Raw genomic sequence first — 22,050 nt, forward strand, 5'->3', positions numbered from 1 at the left:
CAGTTGGACTGATTTACCAGGTGGTGATACAAAAAATAAAAAGTCTAAGCTATTTAAATCTATAGAACATAATCAACAACAGAGACCAGACCTGAAAGTGTGAAACATACTGTATTTGGCAAAAATATATATACAACAAAATATAATAAAAATAATTATAAACAAAAATATTTTTTGAATGTTTTCATTAAGTGCTAGATAATAAACTCAAAAAGCTGCACTGTACCATAACAGCCAAGGAGCAACAAAGTCAGTGTCCACGTCTACCTCACATTAAACAGACATATTTCATATGAAATGACTGAAATGTAAAACAGAAAGCTGACTAAAATATTTTAATTCTCTTGAAAACCTCATGAATGGTTTTCATGGGTACCCCCTTTAATGAGCTGATGGGGGCACCCAGTGTATTTATAACTGAAGCAGAGTCTCTCCGAGTGAACGTCCAGATGTGATCAATAGTGAGTCAGGATGTGATTCCTTCAAGAGTCGTGGTGAGAATTACATAAATATTGGAAATTGGACAAGTTGGTGCTTAAGTTTTTATAATAGCATTTTGCATACACTCCAGAATGTTATGAAGAGTGATCAGATGAATTGCATCGTCCTTCTTTGCCATGAAAATGAACTTAATCCCAAAAAAACCCTTACCACTGCATTTCATTGCTGTCATTAAAGGACCTGCTGAGACCATTTCAGTGATCGTCTTCTTAACTCAGCACAAGGCTGGAGATCATCATGTCAGGCTGATTGTGTTAGAATGACAGACCTGACATGTTAAATGGAGCGTGATGCTTGAAATCATTGTTCAATCCCTCAGCTGCGGGATCGAAGTGTCACCAGTGCAGAGCGTGCTCAGGAATGGCAGCAGGCAGGTGTGAGCGCATCTGCACGCACAGTGAGGCGAAGACTGTTGGAAGATGGCCTGGTGTCAAGAAGGGCAGCAAAGAACCACTTTTCTCCAAAAAACCCATCAGGGGCAGATTGATCTTCTACAGAAAGTATGGTGAATGGACTGCTGAGGACTGGGGCAAAGTCATTTTCTCCAATGACGCCTCTTTCCGATTGTTTGGGGCATCTGGAAAAAGGCTTGTCCGGAGAAGAAAAGGTGAGCGCTACCATCAGTCCTGTGTCATGCCAACAGTAAAGCATCCTGAGACCATTCATGTGTGGGGTTGCTTCTCATCCAAGGGAGTGGGCTCACTCACAATTTTGCCCAAAAACACAGCCATGAATAAAGAATGGTACCAGAACAGCCTCCAACAGCAACTTCTTCCAACAATCCAACAACAGTTTGGTGAAGAACAATGCATTTTCCAGCACGATGGAGCACCGTGCCATAAGGCAAAAGTGATGACTAAGTGGCTCGGAGACCAGAACGTTGAAATTCTGAGTCCGTGGCCTGGAATCTTAATCCCATTGATAATTTGTGGTCAATCCTCAAGAGGCGGGCGGACAAACAAAACCCCACTAATTCTGACAAACTCCAAGAAGTGATTATGACAGAATGGGCTGCTATCAGTCAGGATTTGACCCAGAAGGTGATTGAGAGCATGCCCTGTTGAATTGCAGAGGTCCTGAAAAAGTAGGGCCAACACTGCAAATACTGACTCTTTGCATAAATGTCATGTAATTGTCGATAAAAGCCTTTGAAACATATGAAGTGCTTGTAATTATATTTCAGTTCATCACAGAAACAACTGACAACAAAGATCTAAAAGCAGTTTAGCAGCAAACTTTGTGAAAACTAATATTTGTGTCATTCTCAAAACTTTTGGCCACGACTGTACTGGTCACTTACAAAGCAGCTGCCTCTGTTCCAGTTCATCTATCCCTGCTTTTGTCTTTACTGTTTAAATCCAGAGTAGAAACAAGAGTCTGATACATAAAAACATCCATGCAAAGTGCTCAAACTGTGGTACCATTCACACTGAAATCACGAGTTAGATGACTTCAAAAAACAGATCTAAAGCAGGTTTTCCATCTATGAAAGTTCCTGTTGAGTTTACATGAGAGACAAAATTATTTCAGCTCCTTGTTCCAGAAACAATGTGAGCATTCAAAGTTGGCATTGAAGATTTTTTTTAAAATATTTAAAAACTCGAAAGTAAACCGTACTCATTAAACTGAACATATTAATACTGCTTTGAGAATTACATGGAAAAAATAATTACAGATGATAAAAATATTTCAACACCAACGTAAAAATGTCAATATAAAGTTGATATTTCATGTAAAACTGCAAATTTTTGTGCAGAGTTAGTGAAAGTCTGCTTTAGAATTAGATTTTGTTCACATTTATTTTTTTATTTCCAGGCTTGACTGTTGTAATTCATTTATAATCAGGTTGTTCTAAAAACTCCCAAATAAACATCCAGTTAATCCAAGAAGCTTGAGATTAAAAATATTGGGTGATATGTAAGAACCAGCAGGGAAAATCTGAGAATATAATCAGAAACAATTACAGTATTCAAACTTATCATAGAAATTGTTCAACACATTTTTCACAACCAACACCTTGAATAATCAGGCCCCATCACATCTTAATAACCGTATAGTACCGCATGATCCCAACAGAGCACGTCGCTGTCAGACTGCAGTCGTACTGGTGATTCCCAGTCTTTAAAACTAGAATGGGAGGCAGAGCCTTCAGCTTTCAGAATCCTCTCCTGTGGAACCAGCTCCCAGTTTGAATTCAGCAGACAGACTCTTCTTTCTGTTTCCTTCCCAGCATCAAAGTCCTCACTCGTCTGCTTGTTGAGGTTTTACACTAATACTGCAGTTTGGACAAAAGTCGCAGCATCTGTGGGACACTTTTAGTGTAAAAACTGATAAAACATTATTTTACCTTCATGTGACCCTGAGACTCCTTTGTAAATATTGTTTGGTGTCACATGGCATTTCTTTCCTCACAGGAAAACTGGCTTCAGTGATTCATGAAAAGCAGCATTTCTGTTAAAAGACAATAAAAACAATCACATACTGTGTATTCATCAGGAAGCACAACTTCTACAGATTTAAATAAGCTGCAGTGATTCCAGCTGTTTGATTTTCTATGATATCATATCAGATATGCATAGTGATGAAATAATTTCAATCCTGAATTCAAATGAATTAGTAATAATCTATTAATTATTTATTAAAACATATCAAAAAACTAGAAACTAGACTGAATGTAGAGAACAGTTTGGACCTTTAGATTTCACACTGTTCACAGAGAGCTGCTCTGTGTTTTAAGACATAAGATTTAATCATGTTCTGGTTTCACTCTTCAAAGTTTTCTCACATTTTCTTTGTAACCTGACGAATGTTTTACAAACCATGAAAAATCATCAATACAAACAACAAACACAATATTAAGATGGAATTAAATACTGTGTGTAAAATGTCTTTTTACCTGATTTTTCCACAGTACCAGGAGAGTTACTAATAAGGCTAAAACTACAATGACTGCAATGACCACTCCTACGATTGCTCCAACATTAGATGAATTCCCTGAAATGAAAAAGAGGTCAGATAACTGATTGTTTTCCTTGGAAGTTTAATAATCTTGCTTGTTCGGTTGCTTGATTTTTAGCCCTATTCCAACAAGTCTGTTCAACAAACTCTGAGTTTAAAAATGCATTTTGAGTTTATTAGCTCTGTGATGAATAACTCTGAGTCTGACAGCAAAACATCATCAATGGAGCTTTAATAGCACAGTTCACCATGGCAACGGGTAAATAAATTGTAAATAAATGTGGACCAGGGAATATAAACATGTCAGTGTGGACCGTGATATTAATCTTTAAAAAGGAGGGAAGAAAATAGTCAGTTTGATCAGCTCAGTCCACTCCACCATCATCATCACACGCGGGGAAAAACGTTTTTATTAAAAAAACAAAACAAACTAGAAAGTGCATTTTCTGAAGAAACTGCAGTGTGAATGCTTGAATCTGAATGTATGTACTGAAATGAATTAATTGCTGAATTTTAAGTTAAAAATGTTGAATGAGATGAAAAATACAGAAATTTTCACCTGAAAACAAAAGTGCTGAACTGCTAAAAGCTGACATCCACACAGAACAAGTTGGAAAATGGTTGAAAATGTTTGAAATGTAAATTAGAAAAACCTAAGTAATGAGAAAAGAAAATGTATAGTCAGAAAACATCTGAATGAATATTAAAAGTTCATATTCTTTGAATCACTGAATGACTAAAATGTGATCCCTCCACTTGGATCCACACAGTTTAAAAAATTTAAATCTCTGAGCTTTGAAAGACACTCTGTTGGGAAGAGAACAACGATGGCTTCGTTTTAAAGGTAAAATGATGGCTGTAGACCAAACACTGTGGAAACAGCAGCAGTTGAAAGAGAAGTGTTTAAGATGAATCTTGGCACAGTGAGAGAGAGCTCGTTAGGCAGGCAGGTGTGAGCCTGGTTGCCATAGTAACTGCACCCAATGGCTCCTTACACACGCGCACAGACATGCACCTCACTTTTGCTGCTTAAAATGAACAGAAAAGTCAGCCCCAAACAAATCGCTCCCAAATGAAAAGTACAGGTCGTATTGACGAAATTCTTTCACCGTGAGCGGCAGCAATGTCCAGTCTACCTAATTCTCAGTTTTCATGCCTGTGGAGTTTATTATATGGACGTGGTGACAGTGTAAAGACAGCCTGTACTTCTGGTTTTCAAACGAACCTTCTGAGCCATTTTAACATTAGAGTCTATGGAGGAGTTGGAGGGAGGAGGCTGTGCATTGGTGACATTTATGAAAGAACCATAACACCTAGTACAATAGTAAACACATTGGATGAAAGAGGACAGCGATGGCTACGTTTTGAGGGTAAAATCATACCTGTAGAGCAAACGCTGTGGACACAGCAGCAGTTTTAAAAAATATTTTAAGATTAATTTTTTCGCTCCTCTCACTCTGGCAGTTGAGCTGTCTCACTCTAGCCCCAACATTCCGTCCCATACACACCCATTATAAACTCTGAAACGGCTGAAAAATCATCATGAAACTTAAACTGGAACTGAAGAAAAAGTATAATAGATATTGAAAAGATAAATACAAGTTGAATAGTTGAATGTCTTGTCTTCGTTTTAAAGTTTGAATGGTGGCTCTATGTCAATGTATATGGAAGTAGATACAGTTTGAAAATGAGTAAGTTGAAGGAGAATTTGAAGGGTCTCCCCATTGAAATACATGGGAAATTTTTGTTGGAAAAAGTTGAATAATTTTAAAAATATAAATGTTATAAATGAGAAAAGTAGAAGCAGTCATGTCCAAAAGAAGAGGAATCTAACGGTGTTTGAATGGTTTTTCTAAGTTGAACGGTTTTGAAGGAGATAGAGTACAAAAAACGTACGGAATCTATAATAATAAAATAGAACTAGAAAGTGCATTTTCTGAAGAAACTGCAGTGTGAATGCATGAATCTGAATGTATGCACTGAAATGAATTAATTGCTGAATTTTAAGTTAAAAATAAAAATGTTGAATGAGCCTGAAAATACAGAGTTTTTAACCTGAAAACAAAAGTGTAGAACTTTTGAAAGCTGATGTTCACACAGAAGAAGTTGGAAAATAGCTGAAAAGTTTTTAAATTAAAATTTGGAAAACCTAAGAAATGAGAACAGAAAATTTAGAGTCAGAAAACATTGAATGAATATTAAAAGTTCATATTCTTTGAATCACTGAATGACTAAAGTGTGATCCCTCCACGTGGATCCACACAGTTTTAAAGGTTTACATCTCTGAGCTTTGAAAGACACGGTGTTGGAAAGAGAACAACGATGGCGACATTTTGAGGGTAAAATGATGGCTGTAGAGCAAACACTGTGGACACAGCAGCAGTTGAAAGAGAAGTGTTCAAGATGAATCTTGGCAGAGTGAGAGAGAGCTCGTTAGGCAGGCAGGTGTGAGCCTGGTTGCTATAGTGACTGAGCCAGGGGCTCCATACACACGCACACAGACATGCACCTCACTTTTGCTGCTTAAAATGAACAGAAAAGTCAGCCCCAAACAAATCCTTCCCAAATGAAAAGTACATGTCGTATTGACAAAATTCTTTCACCGTGAGCGACAGCAATGTCTAGTCTACCTAATTCTCAGTTTTCATGCCTGTGGAGTTTATTATATGGACGTGGTGACAGTGTAAAGACAGCCTGCTCTTCTGATTTTCAAAGGAACTTTCTGAGCCATTTTAACATTGGAGTCTATGGAGGAGTTGGAGGGAGGAGTCTGTGCTTTGGTGACATTTATGAAAGAACCATAACACCTAGGACAATAGTAAACACATTGGATGAAAGAGGACAGCGATGGCTACGTTTTGAGGGTAAAATCAGACCTGTAGAGCAAACGCTGCGGACACAGCAGCAGTTTTAAAAAATATTTTAAGATTAATTTTTTTGCTCCTCTCACTCTAGCAGTTGAGCTGTCTCACTCTAGCCCCAACATTCCGTCCCATACACACCCATTATAAACTCTGAAACGGCTGAAAAATCATCATGAAACTTAAACTGGAACTGAAGAAAAAGTATAACAGATATTGAAAAGATAAATACAAGTTGAATAGTTGAATGTCTTGTCTTCGTTTTAAAGTTTGAATGGTGGCTCTATGTCAACGTATGTTGAAGTAGATACAGTTTGAAAATGAGTAAGTTGAATGAGGATTTGAAGGGTCTCCCCATTGAAATACATGGGAAATTTTTGTTGAAAAAAGTTGAATAAAATTAAAAATATAAATGTTAAAAATGAGAAAAATAGAAGCAGTCGTGTCCAAAAGAAGAGGAATCTAATGGTGTTTGAATGGTTTTTCTAAGTTGAACGGTTTTGAAGGAGATACAGTACAAAAAACGTACGGAATATATAATAAAATATAATAATAATAATAACTAGAAAGTGCATTTTCTGAAGAAACTGCAGTGTGAATGCTTGAATCTGAATGTATGCACTGAAATGAATTAATTGCTGAATTTTAAGTTAAAAATAAAAATGTTGAATGAGCTGGAAAATACAGAGTTTTTAACCTGAAAACAAAAGTGCAGAACTTTTGAAAGCTGATGTTCACACAGAAGAAGTTGGAAAATAGCTGAAAAGTTTTTAAATTAAAATTTGGAAAACCTAAGAAATGAGAACAGAAAATTTAGAGTCAGAAAACATCTGAATGAATATTAAAAGTTCATATTCTTTGAATCACTGAATGACTAAAGTGAATCCCTCCACTTGGAACCACACACTTTTAAATGTTTACATCTCTGAGCTTTGAAAGACATGCTGTTGGAAAGAGAAGAACGATGGCTTCGTTTTGAGGGTAAAATGATGGCTGTAGAGCAAACACTGTGGACACAGCAGCAGTTGAAAGAGAAGTGTTTAAGATGAATCTTGGCACAGTGAGAGACAGAGCTCGTTAGGCAGGCAGGTGTGAGCCTGGTTGCTATAGTAACTGCACCCAATGGCTCAGTACACACGCACACAGACATGCACCTCACTTTTGCTGCTTAAAATGAACAGAAAAGTCAGGTCGAAACAAATTGCTCCCAAATGAAAAGTACAGGTCCTATTGACGAAATTCTTTCACCGTGAGCGGCAGCAATGTCCAGTCTACCTAATTCTCAGTTTTCATGCCTGTGGAGTTTATTATATGGACGTGGTGACAGTGTAAAAACACCATGCTCTTCTGATTTTCAAACGAACCTTCTGAGCCATTTTAACATTAGAGTCTATGGAGGAGTTGGAGGGAGGAGGCTGTGCTTTGGTGACATTTATGAAAGAACCATAACACCTAGTACAATAGTAAACACATTGGATGAAAGAGGACAGCAATGGCTACGTTTTGAGGGTAAAATCATACCTGTAGAGCAAACGCTGCGGACACAGCAGCAGTTTTAAAAAAGATTTTCAGATTAATTTTTTCGCTCCTCTCACTCTGGCAGTTGAGCCTTCTCACTCTAGCCCCAACATTCCGTCCCATACACACCCATTATAAACTCTGAAACGGCTGAAAAATCATCATGAAACTTAAACTGGAACTGAAGAAAAAGGATAATACATATTGAAAAGATAAATACAAGTTGAATAGTTGAATGTCTTGTCTTCGTTTTAAAGTTTGAATGGTGGCTCTATGTCAACGTATGTTGAAGTAGATACAGTTTGAAAATGAGTAAGTTGAATGAGGATTTGAAGGGTCTCCCCATTGAAATACATGGGAAATTTTTGTTGAAAAAAGTTGAATAATTTAAAAAATATAAATGTTATAAATGAGAAAAGTAGAAGCAGTCATGTCCAAAAGAAGAGGAATCTAACGGTGTTTGAATGGTTTTTCTAAGTTGAACGGTTTTGAAGGAGATAGATGCCAAAAAACGTACGGAATATATAATAATAATAAAGATTACAACAACAATACTGTGAATGCTTTTACAAGCATTCACACTAATAATAAAGATTAGAAGAACAATACTGTGAATGCTTTTACAAGCATTCACACTAATAAAGATTAGAAGAACAATACTGTGAATGCTTTTACAAGCATTCACACTAAATATTGACAGTGTTCCTGACAGATTACTCAGTTATATCAGGTATCGAGCAAAACATTTTCCCACTGATAACTGATGTGTTTTCAAAATGTTCCTTTAGCTTTTTGATTGTTGTTTTTGCTATGCTTACTCCCCCAAAAAGGAAAATAATGATGTTAATTTACCTTCATTGATCTCCACGAGGATATTAGTTATTTTAGTCTCCACAGCATCAGCGAGTTCACACGTGTATGTTCCCTCCTGATCTGAGGAGAAGTCCTGCAGTGTGAGGCTGCCTGACTCTGACACATCCTTTACATGCTGCTTCCACTCCTCTGAGACTGTGTACTGACTGTCAGTCTTTGTCAGGATGATCTGACTGTGGTCGAATCTCCAGATGAGGTTTGTTACAGGGGTGTGTGAGGGGGAACAGTGGATTGTTGTTTCAGACTGGCTCCCAGTCACTAATCCTGAAAAAACAGAAAAAACAGAAAAAACATTTTTGATTTGATTCTAATTTAAAATTTTTAGTTTCACCTTTATAGGGTATAAAAGATGGTGACTTATCACAATGTGACTTAATTTCTCTGTTCTCTACTCTCTCTAATGACTTATCCTCAGACGTGATTCACCAAACTCTGAAGGAGAGACTAATATTTCCTTTGATTGCATGAAATACAAAACAAGTAAGGTACGATTAAAAAAAAAAAAAATTAGTTCAACGACTTTTCAAAACCTAAATGAAGCTTTTAAAAGGAGGAACTGTTTTATCTTCAGAATGAGATGTTAAACTCACCTTGTTGCCTGAAGGTTGCTCTCGTCCTGTTTCTGCCAGTGCTGACTGCACAGCTGTAATTCAGATCCATGTCACTGTTTGGAAGTATCAGAGAACTGCTGATGCTGTAAAGCTGCTGGTCAATCTGATGGGCTGTTGTGTTGTTGTTGGTGATGCTGGATGAAGGGCTGGTGGACCAGGTGAGCTCAGGTTAAATGTAGATTCCCTCTGAGTTGCAGGAGATCGGCTTTACAGACTGGAGCTGAAAAAAAGAACAAAAAACTAAGAATAACAAAACAAAAGAAAAATATATTACTAAAAAAAGTCAGACAGAGATTTTGTTGTCACAACTTGAAGTTGTTGAAAAAAGTGTCACGTGACCAAGTGGTCTGTAGTGAACTGAACTCAGGTTTTGAACTCAATATTTTATTAGGCTTAAACTCTGGAAACGTGGCAAGGACAAAAAGCAATAAAACGTAGAGCTTGATGTGGCGTGGCGTGGCCTGGCGAGGGAACGGGGCCTGGGATGCAGAGTGCAGATCAGTCACACTGAAGAGAGAAGACGGTGGAGTTAGTGAGGTAGTGGAGGTTGCCCTGAAGTGGTAAGTAGTAAGTATAGCAATTCTTACTTGCAGTTGGGGAAAACAGAGCGTTGAGAGGGGGGTGACGAGAATCCAGGGGAGCTGAATGGTGTTGAAAGGTTGACCTGAGATCCGGGGTCCTCAGAAGGAGTGTGATGGCAGGAGGGCAGGCAGGTAAGGCACAGAGTGAGAATGATTGCTTGGTAGTGATGGGTCCAGCAACACTGACGCACAGGCTCATGTATCAAGCTGACAGAGCGAAGCCTGTATCGGTGCGCGTGTCGCTTTAAGAAAAAGTCACGTGATCGATACAGCTGCTGTATTGCTCATTGCCAACGCGCCAAACTGTGTTTTAAAGTTGTTGTTTTTTAAAATGAACTTTACTTAGAACAATAACAATGACCATCTCAAAAAGACAAGCGACATAATCATTCAGAACAGAATCACACCTCCTTTTTCTTTTCTCCCAATCAGAGGAATACACATCATTGCCACAGTGCAGTTGGTACACCACAATGAAATCAACTGAAAGTAAACATACATACATATATACATATGCACATACATATGCATACATACACATTTATACACACACATCTACATAATAATAATAATAGAAAAAGATGAATAACCAATACAAAAAAATAAAAACAAATAAATAACAATAAAAAAGAATGAAAAACAAGGAACAGAAATAAAGGAGCCAAGGGGGATCATAAAATCTCTAAAAGTGAGGTTCCATAAACAAGACACATGACTTAAATAAGGGGCTAAGAAAAATCAAACTCTTCTAAAAATCTATGCAATTTGTTTGCTTGGGGCTTATTTATTAGCTTCAGAGATTTACGGAGCAGGGAGAGTTCGTTTTTAAGAGCAGGCCATGAAGGGGGGGATTTAGCATATCGGCATTTATGAATGTAATACTTTGTTATAATAATAAGATTGTTAACTAAAAACTCAATATTTTTGACCTTAAGGATTACTCCAATTTAAATATTTTGAAAAGACCAAAAATCAATATTTCCATACTGGGACAATATTAGGACATGGAGGGATTTCCATAAGTTCTGGATTGTCACACATCCATAAAACATGTGCTCTGTTGTTTCCGGGGTTGTTTTATAAATATAACAGTTGTCTAACACAAATTTAAATCTGTCGCTCATAAATTCATTGGAGGGGTAAATATTTTTTGTAGTTTTAAAATGGACTTCTTTAAATTTGGGGGGAATTGGAGATCAACGAGATCTCAGATTTGTTATAATCTTTAAAGATGAGTGAATGTTTGGTCCTACCTGGATATAAGATGTTAACCAAATACCTCCTCAAAAACTGATTATTGCATTTTTCATTAACCAAGTCAAGACCATCTAATTTAATTTTATGTAAATTTGGAGTCGGTATATTTGAAAAATGGTTCTTTATCGTATTGACAAGGACTATTGGGATATTCTGTGAAACCTTTTTGTAGAGCTCGAATGAGCAACTCATGTCATATTTCTCATTAAGCCTGTTTAATTCAAGTATATCTCCATTTTCATCCATTATATGTGTCACAGACCAAATTTGTTTTGTCATCCATTCTTCCACAAACAAAGGAATTGGATCCCCCCAACTTTGTTGAAAATAAGAGATGGTATCAAGAACCAGATCTCATTATCATTTTTTAAGAAAGATCGGAGCCAATTAATCTTTAACATGGCATTCATTATTTCAAAATCGATTGCTTTTAAACCCCCCTCTTCATAGTCTTTTACTGATATAATGTCCCTGTTACTGATATAATGATGTTTATTTTTCCATATGAAATTAAAATTCACCTTATTGATGTCTTTTATAATCCTTGGTGGGATGGCTAGGGAATAAGCTGGATAGATTAATCTGGACAAAGATTCAACCTTGGTCAACATTATCCTGCCGAACAACGTTAAATCTCTCTGTAGCCAATGGTTTAGAGTTTTTTTGCATTTGTCAATTGTATTCTGAATATTCTTTTCTTCGCTATCAGCCATGCATTTAGTTAGCCAAATTCCAAGATATTTGACTTCATTTTTGACAGGTATATTGTACAAAGAAGAGTGAGAACAATTGTGGATACTCATGAGTTCACATTTGTCCAGGTTCAGGCAGAGGCCAGAAGCATCAGAAAAGATCTTTATTGTATCTGAGGCCAATGGAATTTGTTCTTTATCTTTAAGGAAGATTGTTGTATCATCGGCAAGTTGACTTATTATTAATTTGTGGTTAGTTATGTCTAATCCTTCGATGTTTGAATTTATGACAGTAATAGCAAGTAGTTCAGTGGCTACAATGAATAAAAGAGGTGAGATGCTGCAGCCCTGCCTGATACCTCTCTCCACCCTGAACCTGGGACATGTGCCTTCTGAACGAGAAACACAACTATTAATATCAGTGTATAACATAGTGATCATATCCAGAAATGCATCTCCAAACCCAAAATTTTTAAATGTGTTAATAATAAAAGTGTGTTCGATAGAATCAAATGCTTTATGGAAGTCCAAGAACAACATAAAACCATCATCCTTAATTAGGTAATTGTAATTGATAAGGTCCAAAACCAAGCGGGTATTATTTTGGATCAACCGTCCTTTGAGAAATCCTGATTGCGTTGGGCTAATTATTTCAGAAATGCCTGTTTTTAGTCTTGTTGCTAAAACTTTTGTAAAACTTTTGTAGTCTGTATTTAAAAGTGTTATAGGTCTTAGATTACTTAGTTTTTTTCTTATCTTTCCCCGGTTTTGGAATTAATTTTATAACTCCTTGTTTCATTGTTGCCATAAGCTCCTTTCGCTTTATACATTCATTTAACGCACTGAACAATAGTAATTTTAGATCTTCCCAAAAGTGCTTATAGAAATTAGTTGTTATTCCATCTGGTCCCGGTGAGCGATCAGATGCCATGCTGTTAAGAGCAAAATCAAATTCTTCTATAGTTAGGTCTTCATCACAAATTTCTCTAAAATTATCCTCAATTACTGGAATCCAATTACTGATTTTGTCAAAGAAGGAGGTGACGTTTTGTTCTGAGTATGAAGACTTATAAAGGTTACTGTAAAAAGTAAATACTTCTTTTGAAATACATTTAGGGTCTGTACATTCCTCTCCGTTGATTAGGTTACATATTGAATTATATTCTTGTCTACGTTTTTCTAGATTGCAAAAATAGGCAGTGTTCTTTTCACCCTCTTCTATCCACTTGGCTTTGGATCGCAAATAAGCGCCCTCGGCTCTATAACTGTGTTTAAAAAGTACCGCATCTGCATTTGTCAACCAATGAGTCGCCACCAAAAAAATAAAGTTGCAACGATAAAAAAAACCCATCTCTCTCCATAACAAAATGGAGCCCGAAAGAAAAAGAAAAGTTTCTGCTGTGTGCGATCATTTCGACCTGTTAACTGCAAATAAGGTAACTGTTTGTCTTTGTTTCAGTGTAATCTATCGATATAGCAAAAACAGCAATGTGACTTGCAGTGTATTTATTTTATTTTATGGAAGTTAAATGTCGCATCTGTTCTGCGGAGCTTTCTTACACAAACAAAAGCACCTCCTCAATGTTTAGGTATCACAGAGCCAAACATGAAAATGAGGAGACAAACACACCAAGAATGATCACTGGTGGGCCTGTATAGACATTGAGCAGCATGTGTTTTATTATTTTGAAATCAAGCATGTAGGAAGACAGTTCTGGACCAGGCAGGCCTGAATTTATTATAAAGGACTGCCAACCCCTTAGTGTTGTGGAGAGTGAGGGGTTCAGAGAGCTGGTTCAGGTCCTTGATCCATCATACGTTTTGCCAACCAGAAAGGTTTATATAGACAATGTCTCATCAGGTAGCTGATGTTAAGTCCTGCATACTGATTTAATTTAGTTTCATCTTCAGACCATCAAGGTATTGATAGTCAAAAAACATGCGGAGGAACTCAAACGAGTGAAAATGGAGTGGTCTGCAGTAATTGCCCCCACAACATCTGAGCCACAGCCTGGACCTTCATCAGAGCAGTCCCCTGTTCCAGGCAAGTTGAGTATTATTAGCTTATCCGTACATTTATTTTGATGCTCATGTGTACTAATTTGGAGTAGATGACAATAACTAAAACAGCCATGCATTTTTTATTCTTTCAGAAAACCTGTGGCAGACAAACCAACAATGTAACAGTGGACTCCATCATTGAGGTCCAGCACTACTTTGTGGAGGGAAACATTCCAACATCAGAGGATCCTTTAACGTACTGAGGGAATAGGAAGACATCTTATCTGAACTTTTTCCACCTGGCTTTACAGTTTTTGTGTACCCCAGCTTCATCTGTGCCCTGTGAGCGTGTGTTTTCCAACGCTGGGGAAATGGTGTCAAATAAACGCAAGAGAAAACATTGGATAAAGTTTTTTTTCTGAATAAAAATTTATAATAAACTCTGAGTCAATTACATTTAAATGGGTAATATTACATTCACAATACTTTTATTTTAATTTTCACTTAATGTCTTTCACACTATATTTTAAATATGTCTACAATATTTGAAATGTAAAAGATATAAAATGAGTGCATGTAAAGTACAATACCTTACAGCAGGGGTGGGCAACTCCAGGCCTCGAGGGCTGGTGTCCTTCAGCTTTTAGATGTGTCCTTGATCCAACACAGCTGATTCAAATGGCTAAATTACCCCCTCAACATGTCTTGAAGTTCTTCAGAGGCCTGGTAATGAACTAATCATTTGACTCAGGTGTGTTGGCCCAGAATGATATCTAAAACCTGCAGGACACCGGCCCTCGAGGCCTGGAGTTGCCCACCCCTGCCTTACAGTGTATACACCAGGGGTCCCCATTCTCAGTCCACGAGGGCCGCTGTCCCTGCAGCTTTTAGATGTGTCCTTGATCCATCACAGCTGATTTAAATGGATAAATTAGCTCCTCAACATGTCTTGAAGTTCTCCAGAGGCATGGTAAAGAGCTAATCATCTGATTCAGGTGTGTTGACCCAAGGTGAGATCTAAAACCTGCAGGGACACCGGCCCTCGTGGACTGAGATTGGGGACTCCTGGTATACATGTATGACTAGGTCACTGAATCAGTGTCCGTTGTGAGTCTCAAGTAGTTATGGGACGTTCTATATCGAGGCTTCAAAGCTTGTGTCGAGTAATGGAGGGGGCGTTTCCACGATGCGCGTATCGAGGCTTGCTTCATTTATGGGAGGAGCTGAAAATGATGACGTCCGAAGCCTCGCTGCCCGGCTGTACCACGTGACTGGTTCAGGAAGTGATTCGAACTTTGCCGCGAGCTATGATAGTGATATAAACCCCTCAGACTTCATTCAAAATGTGGGTGTTTGATGGAGAGTTGCGGTTAGTGAGAGTTTGGAGACAGTTTGGAGGTTTAGGAGAGTGAGGAGAGAAAGTCAGGAGAGAATGGAGCCAGCTAAGAAGAGGAGGATGTCCTCCCCTGTGTGGGAACATTTTGATCTTATTCCCTGTGGCGTGTCCAGCGGGGTGGCCTGGGGGGGGCACAGGCACAAAGAAATACTTTTCTTTCTTATTCTCATTTAAAATATCTAGCTTTTATTAAATAATTATCTGAATCTTGCGAACAAAGTTTTTATCTGACGTAAAATGTATAGAAATCATACATATACCAAAGGACAGTGTACGTCACTGTCACAACAGCGTTTGTTTTCATTCAAAGGCTTTATGGCTTTAATACCTGGTGGGCCGGTCTCTGGTCAAAATGCCCAATTTTTTGTCCCAGTCCAGCCCTGCAGGTTAATACTGGCAGTGTCACTGTGTCAGCTGACTGTATTTCATCATCAGCCAGTGTTGTTCTTTATACATCAATATTACCAAAGTTTACCATAAGGCAGCATAGAAAGTATTTACTTGCTTTCAGGTTTCATTCAAATGTTAGTCTTTTAAGTTGTTTCCCCACTTTTTTCCTGTTTCAAAATCAAACACCAGTTTGTGAGAAGATTATCTTCTTTTTTTAATAGACAGATAAAGTTTTGCATTGGCTAATTTGCCAATTGTATGTTAAAAATGTTCGTATTTTAATATTCAAAAATGTTTTTGCCCAAAACACATGTGCACTATATGTCAGTAAAACTATTATGCAAATATTGCTGTCCTTGAATGCTGAATAAACACTGACAAAGCACTGATTGTATCTCTTGTACTTTTATCAACGCAGTATCTAAAAACTTTGCACCGTAGTGGTTAAAACCTCATTCTAATAAGAGTTAAAAGCGCATTTGGTTATTAGGTTTATAGGGTTATTGAATTATGGTTAACGGTTGGTATAATTTTTTTTAACATTATCTGCCAATTACATCTGCCACCCTTCTCCAAATTTGTGCCCCTACCTGGCCCCCCCAACAAAAATTTTCTAGACACGCCACTGCTTATTCCTCCCAACAAGGTATGTAAATTTCTACAGAAGATGTATTTTCATAATACTGATGGTGCAATACAATTTATGTTAAGCTGTCTTTACTTGTGTACAAGGTGAAGTGTTTGCTATGTGCCAGGGAGCTGGGATATAACAACAACACCTCATCCATGCTTAGGCACTACAGAGCTTTGCATGAGAATAAGGGGAACACCGATTGTGGAGCAAGACCAGGTGAGCCATCAAATGCCATGATAATATAGCATGCCATAATGTTACTAAATGATATAACAATATTATACAACTGTAATAAATTACGTGTGTGATATTTATATTTGTGCTTTGTTTTTATTGTCTTTCCGCAGGAGAACAATCTCAAATAGATGAAGACCTGGTTAGCATGGTGATTGAGGACCCCCAGCCATTTACCACTGTGGAGGACAAAGGATTTAAAAGATTTGTTAAATCATTAAATCCTAGCTATGTTCTCCCCACTAAAAAGGTCATAAAAGCAGTGAAAATTTAGTTTTTACAGAATAAAATGTGAACAGGCAGGACTGAGGCTCAAAGCCTCAGTGTGTAGCTGTCCACACCCCAACCACACCTCACCTCACAGTAAATGATCATTTCCATTTTAAGCATTTCCAAATAATCATTTTCCATACTGCCAGCATAAATATACACAGTATTCTGCCATAACTACAATATACATGTTTTACACACTCCTTTTGTTGTTGACATTTACAGGCTGTGTGCAAAATGCCACACTCTTCAAATTCATGCCAACTAATATTTTTACGTCCAGTAGATGTCCTACTAGAGCAAATGAAGCTTCAAGAAGCTTTGCGCTGGAGTGAACCAATTGGATGAAAAGCTTCAGTGCTTCATGAAGCTTCATCTGCCCATCACTACTCTCAAGTCAGTTGCCTGCAATGATATTTAAGGTCCAGCAGGGGGTGTCAGTATGGAGCAAAACAGCAACACTGTGTCGACACAGTATCGATACAGTTTGGGAAATGTGCTGAAAAGCATTATTTGCTAATTTCCATCGAGATCCTCCTAACCTGCTGTGCATCTTTGTTCAGCAGCCTTTCCTCTGTGTTTCTCAGGTTGTGTATTTCGAATAGTACTAGTACTTTAAAAGGTAATAAAATCTTTCATCAGTTTCATAAACTTTAACCCTGTATTAGTGTTATTGTTTTTGAAACTGACCTGTAATGTTGTCTGTCATCACTGTCAGTGCTGTATGTTTAGTATCACTTTGGCTTCTGTGAATCTGTTTTGTTTTACTGTTTCTAAACTTTTATGTTGTCTATTTACAGTCTTTGGTTAGAGAAGCGCTTTGAGCAGCTTGTCAGAGGAGAATGTACTTCCTGAACAATAATCCCCCCTAGAGGCTGAAGACGGTAATGCATATATCATGTTTTAGATTTTTCGCTCCCGTTTATGCATAACAGTAAAATGTTTAGGATGTTGTGGGGATAAAAACAAACACTTCAGTCAACTCACACTTGGACCCTGAAATGTGTGAAGATCTAAATATTTATCAAAGTAAGATTTATAATATTTGATTGTTACGTTCATCTTCTTTTATGTTGCGGCTATGAGCCGGGTCGTAACATTGATGTATGTACAAGGTTGAGTATAGAGAGAAATAACAGAGATTAATGAAATATTACACAGACATAAAGAATCCCATTTTTAAAATCAGTCACTCCTGTTAAAAAAAAAGATATTATTAGAATATTTTTTACAAAGCTCTAAATGACATTTACCCTGCAATAACACACCTTCGAAACTCCCATTGTAAATTAGTGCTGTATATAATAGAAAATACACACATGCATTAATAAAAAATAAAAAATAAAAAAAACTGTTTAATGAGCGTCCCTCGTGAAAAAAGGGACCATTTTGGGTAACTTTGGATTTTGGATTCTCAATATGTCAGTCATTTTAAAGACTAGTTGCATGAAACTTGGCCAGGATGTGTATTTTAGGATTATTTTTGAAATTCAATGATCCCCTCTATGGTGTGGTGTATAGTAAAGGAGATAAACATATGTACTACCTTTGACATCCCTCGTACCATTTTGGGCCCCATTGACTCCCATTATAATCACATATTTTCGATATACTGTAATCCTGACATGTGATAATGCTTTTCTCGTGAATACCTAATGGATCTAAGCCTCTGCCTTCAAAATAAAGGAAAAATAGGTTTTGGATCAAATGAGCAAAATATTAGGCACAGCACCACCATAGACATTTTCAGTGGTTTTGAATGCAGGACATGGTTATCTTACTATGCAAAATACATGGCAATAAAACGGCTAACCACCATAAAATAGTCTTGATGTAGTGGAACTGATATAAGAGAGTGGTGTGAATGTGATTGAGAATATATATATACTGTGTGTGTGTGTGTGTGTGTGTGTGTGTGTGTGTGTGTGTGTGTGTGTCGGTCGCGAACAAAACGGCCCGTAGAGCCACCTCCTTGAATAGAATAGAATAGAATAGAATAATCCTTTAATTGTCCCACAAGGGGAAATTTGGTTGTATCAGCAGCAAAAAAACACACATATACAAACAGAACAGGACACAAAACAGAAGCACAATTTTTACATATTTACATCATGGACAATAGTTATCAGAGCAGAGTACAGTATAGTACAGTTGTTTAAATTAGCGTACACATAGTGTGCAAACATAGCAGGATACTGAAAGATGTTTAAATAGTTAAGAATATTTAGAATAATTAGAAAAGTGCAGATTGTTTATTGTACCTGTGCATTAAAAAGTAGACATGTAACTTCCAATAAGTTAGTGTCTATATAAGCTGAGAAAAGTAATGTGCAGTTATAACAGTAGAAGTTGTTACAGTGCTGATGTAAACATCTATGTTTGTTGGGAGCAGTTCTGATTGTACAGTCTGACAGCTGCAGGGAGGAAGGACCTGCGGAAACGCTCCTTCATGCATCTAGGATGCAGCAGTCTGTCACTGAAGCAGCTCTGCAGTTCAGCAACATTTCCATGCATGGGGTGGGAGACTCTGTCCATCAGAGATGTTATTTTGGCCAGAGTCCTTCTGTCTCCCACCACCTGCACTGGGTCCAGGGTGCATCCCAGAACAGAGCTGGCCTTCCTGATGAGTTTATCCAACCTCTTCCTCTCAGCTGCCGATAAACCGCTGCTCCAACATACCACACTGTAAAAAATGACAGATGCCACCACAGAGTCATAGAAGGTCTTTAAAAGCGCTCCCTGTACTCCAAATGACCTCAGCCGCCTCAGCAGGTAGAGTCTGCTCTGACCCTTCCTGTAAAGAGCATCAGTGTTGTGGCTCCAGTCCAGTTTATTATTCAGGTGAACACCCAGGTACCTATAAGAGTCCACTATCTCAATGTCCACTCCCTGGATGTTCACCGGTGTCAGTGTGGTGGGTCTGCGTCTCCGGAAGTCCACCACCAACTCCTTGGGTTTCCCGGCGTTGATCAGCAGGTGGTTCTGCTGACACCAGTCCACAAAGTCCAGAGTCCACTGTCTGTACTCTGAGTCATCCTCATCTGTGATGAGGAAAAGTGAACAACGGCAGCCTGCTCCGTTTTTTTTTTCCTTTCTCTGAACCTCTGTCAATGTTATTCTGCTTCATTTTGCACATGAGCCTTGTGTTTGCTCTCAGCAAGCGAGGGGAGGGGTGCAAAAACAGCCACGTGTTTGTTGAGCAGAGGGGGGAGGGGAAGTCTTTACTCTCCCAGTGGCACGTCAGCAGAGCCGGGGGGAGAGACAGAGAGAGATCGTTTTCTATCTTTTTGGATTCAAGTGCACATTTGAAGTCTGTGAGAATAGTTTGCAGCCTTGTCTTACGAGTCATTTCTGCACAGACGCCATGAAATGCACTGACGCGCGCACGCACAACACGAAGCGCACGGTCAATTTAGGGGAGCTTGGAAGGTTTGCTCATCGTGTAAACAGCGCATTATTATCGTAACTGCTGCAAAAGGTAGGATATGTCCTGTCTGCAAAATCCATCCATCTAGAGGTTCGTGCTATAAAATGTAAATTAGATCTTTGTTCAGTTTGTTGTTGAGTTTGTTCAGGTCAGTTCAGTTTCCCAGTGGCACAGGGACAGAACAGGAGGGAGAGACAGAAAAAGATCATCGTCTGTACAATAAGATAGAGGATGATCTTCTTTTTTTATTTTATTTAGGTGCATCTTTGAAGTATGTGAGAATAGTTTGCAGCCTTGTCTCACTCGTGATTTCTGCACAGACGCCACGAAATGCACAGACGGGCGCACGCACAACATGAAGCGCACGGTCAATTTAGGGGAGGCTTTTGCTGAGAAAGAGCAGCGTTCCAAAAAGCGGAAGCAGAGCTCATTGTGCAAACAGCACATTATTATCGTAACTGCTGCAAAGATATATATAAGATATGCCCTGTCTGCAAAATCTAACCATCTTGTGGTTCATGCTATGTATGATAATGTAAATTACATCTTTGTTTATTTTGTTGTTGAGTTTGTTCAGGTCAGTTCAGTTTGTTTTTTTGCAATAAAGTTTTATTGTTCCAAAAATAATAATGCATCCAAATCAATGTTGTTATGAATTATTTACCTATTCAAGGCTGTAATAACCTCATGCCACATATTTCCATTTGCAACTAATTTTTTGAAAATATTGCATATTATGGTCCCCCCCCCCAAAAAAACAGGGGATTTTATGACAATAAAGCCATAAAAACCTAAAAAATATTTAAAAAATTATGAAACTCTTATTGCTCCAAAAATAATAAGGCAATCAAATCAATGTTGTTATGAATTATTTACCCATTCAAGGCTGTAATAACCTCATGCCAAATATTTCCATTTGCAACTAATTTTTTGAAATTATTGCATATTATGGTCCCCCCCCCCCCAAAAAAACAGGGGATTTTATGACAATAAAGCCATAAAAACCTAAAAAATATTTAAAAAATAATGAAAAACTTTATATCTGTGGTGAGGTCTGAAGTTGTTTAAAAGATCTGATGTGAAAAAAAATGAAAAATTAATTCATATATGATCATGCTATATCACCTTTTGGATGGGGACCATTTTGGGTCCCGAGGGACACCAATGGGTGTAAATTTTGAGGGATGCTTAATATAACCACTAAGAAAACCTCTCTCATCTAATCAAACTCAGCCTACACAGTAAAATACACTCAAATTGATCAAAAACTGAACTGATGACTTCCTACTTTCAGTTCTTTCATTTCAGTGATGGTGGATTATAACCTCCATTCAAAGCATTCAAAAAGAGAAGAGGAAACTGTAGAACATGTTATATTACACTGTGAGAAGGTAACTGATCCAAAACCTCAGTAACATAAAAATGAAACTGGATCTTATTGATTTACTGCAAAAGGACTCAAGAAGTGAAAGTTATCAGGCCTTATTCCAGTTTTTAAAAGAGAGTAAATTGTTTGGGAGGATATGAGTTTACACTCCACACCAGTAGGTGGCGGTAATGCACCTTTCAGTTGTTTGACAACCGCCAAAACAAACGTAAGAAAGAAGAAGAAGAAGAAGGAAGGGGCGTAGCAAAGTATGACTGTTCCATGAGAGGAGGTGTTTTCACAGAGAGCTGCTTTTTCATTCAGAGAATAAAGTAGTACCAACGTTTGGATCGATATCTGCATCGATCTGCCCACCCTTGTCTCCTGGATCGTAGCTGAGATCAGCGTGAACCACGTGGGTCTCTGCTCCCTGATCTGTTTCCTGTGTTTGGAAAGAGTTCCAGCTTCATCACGGAGTTT

General features: G+C 37.9%; 2 protein-coding genes and 1 long non-coding RNA gene across 5 annotated transcripts in view; 2 read left to right on the forward strand and 1 right to left on the reverse strand.

Annotated features, from left to right (window-relative positions):
- Positions 1 to 9,507, reverse strand: part of LOC109197521 (uncharacterized) — an 89,292-nt gene extending 79,785 nt beyond the window's left edge. Inside the window, exons 1-4 of one of the 3 annotated variants that reach the window (XR_003221721.1) lie at positions 9,302 to 9,507; positions 8,691 to 8,975; positions 3,398 to 3,495; positions 2,849 to 2,952 (exon numbers count right to left, since the gene is read on the reverse strand). Coding sequence is in view for 2 of the 3 variants with exons in the window: in XM_025910507.1 (XP_025766292.1) it covers positions 2,935 to 2,952; positions 3,398 to 3,495; positions 8,691 to 8,975; positions 9,302 to 9,371 (471 nt within the window). In the remaining variant the exon portion in view is untranslated. Of the gene's footprint in view, positions 1 to 2,589; positions 2,953 to 3,397; positions 3,496 to 8,690; positions 8,976 to 9,301 lie in introns of those variants that run through there. The other 2 variants (XM_025910507.1, XM_019352688.2) reach the window with 2 other exon arrangements.
- The window catches only part of LOC112847882 (zinc finger protein 595-like), a 32,469-nt gene that overhangs the window by 3,914 nt on the left and 6,505 nt on the right, over positions 1 to 22,050 (forward strand). The window lies entirely within an intron of this gene.
- On the forward strand, positions 16,268 to 17,122 carry LOC109197522 (uncharacterized). Its single transcript, XR_002058574.2, has 3 exons — positions 16,268 to 16,285; positions 16,372 to 16,489; positions 16,621 to 17,122. It is a non-coding gene; the product is annotated as an uncharacterized LOC109197522 (long non-coding RNA).

Source organism: Oreochromis niloticus, linkage group LG9 (assembly GCF_001858045.2).
Source record: "Oreochromis niloticus isolate F11D_XX linkage group LG9, O_niloticus_UMD_NMBU, whole genome shotgun sequence".
In the NCBI taxonomy this organism is placed as follows: Eukaryota; Metazoa; Chordata; class Actinopteri; order Cichliformes; family Cichlidae; genus Oreochromis; species Oreochromis niloticus.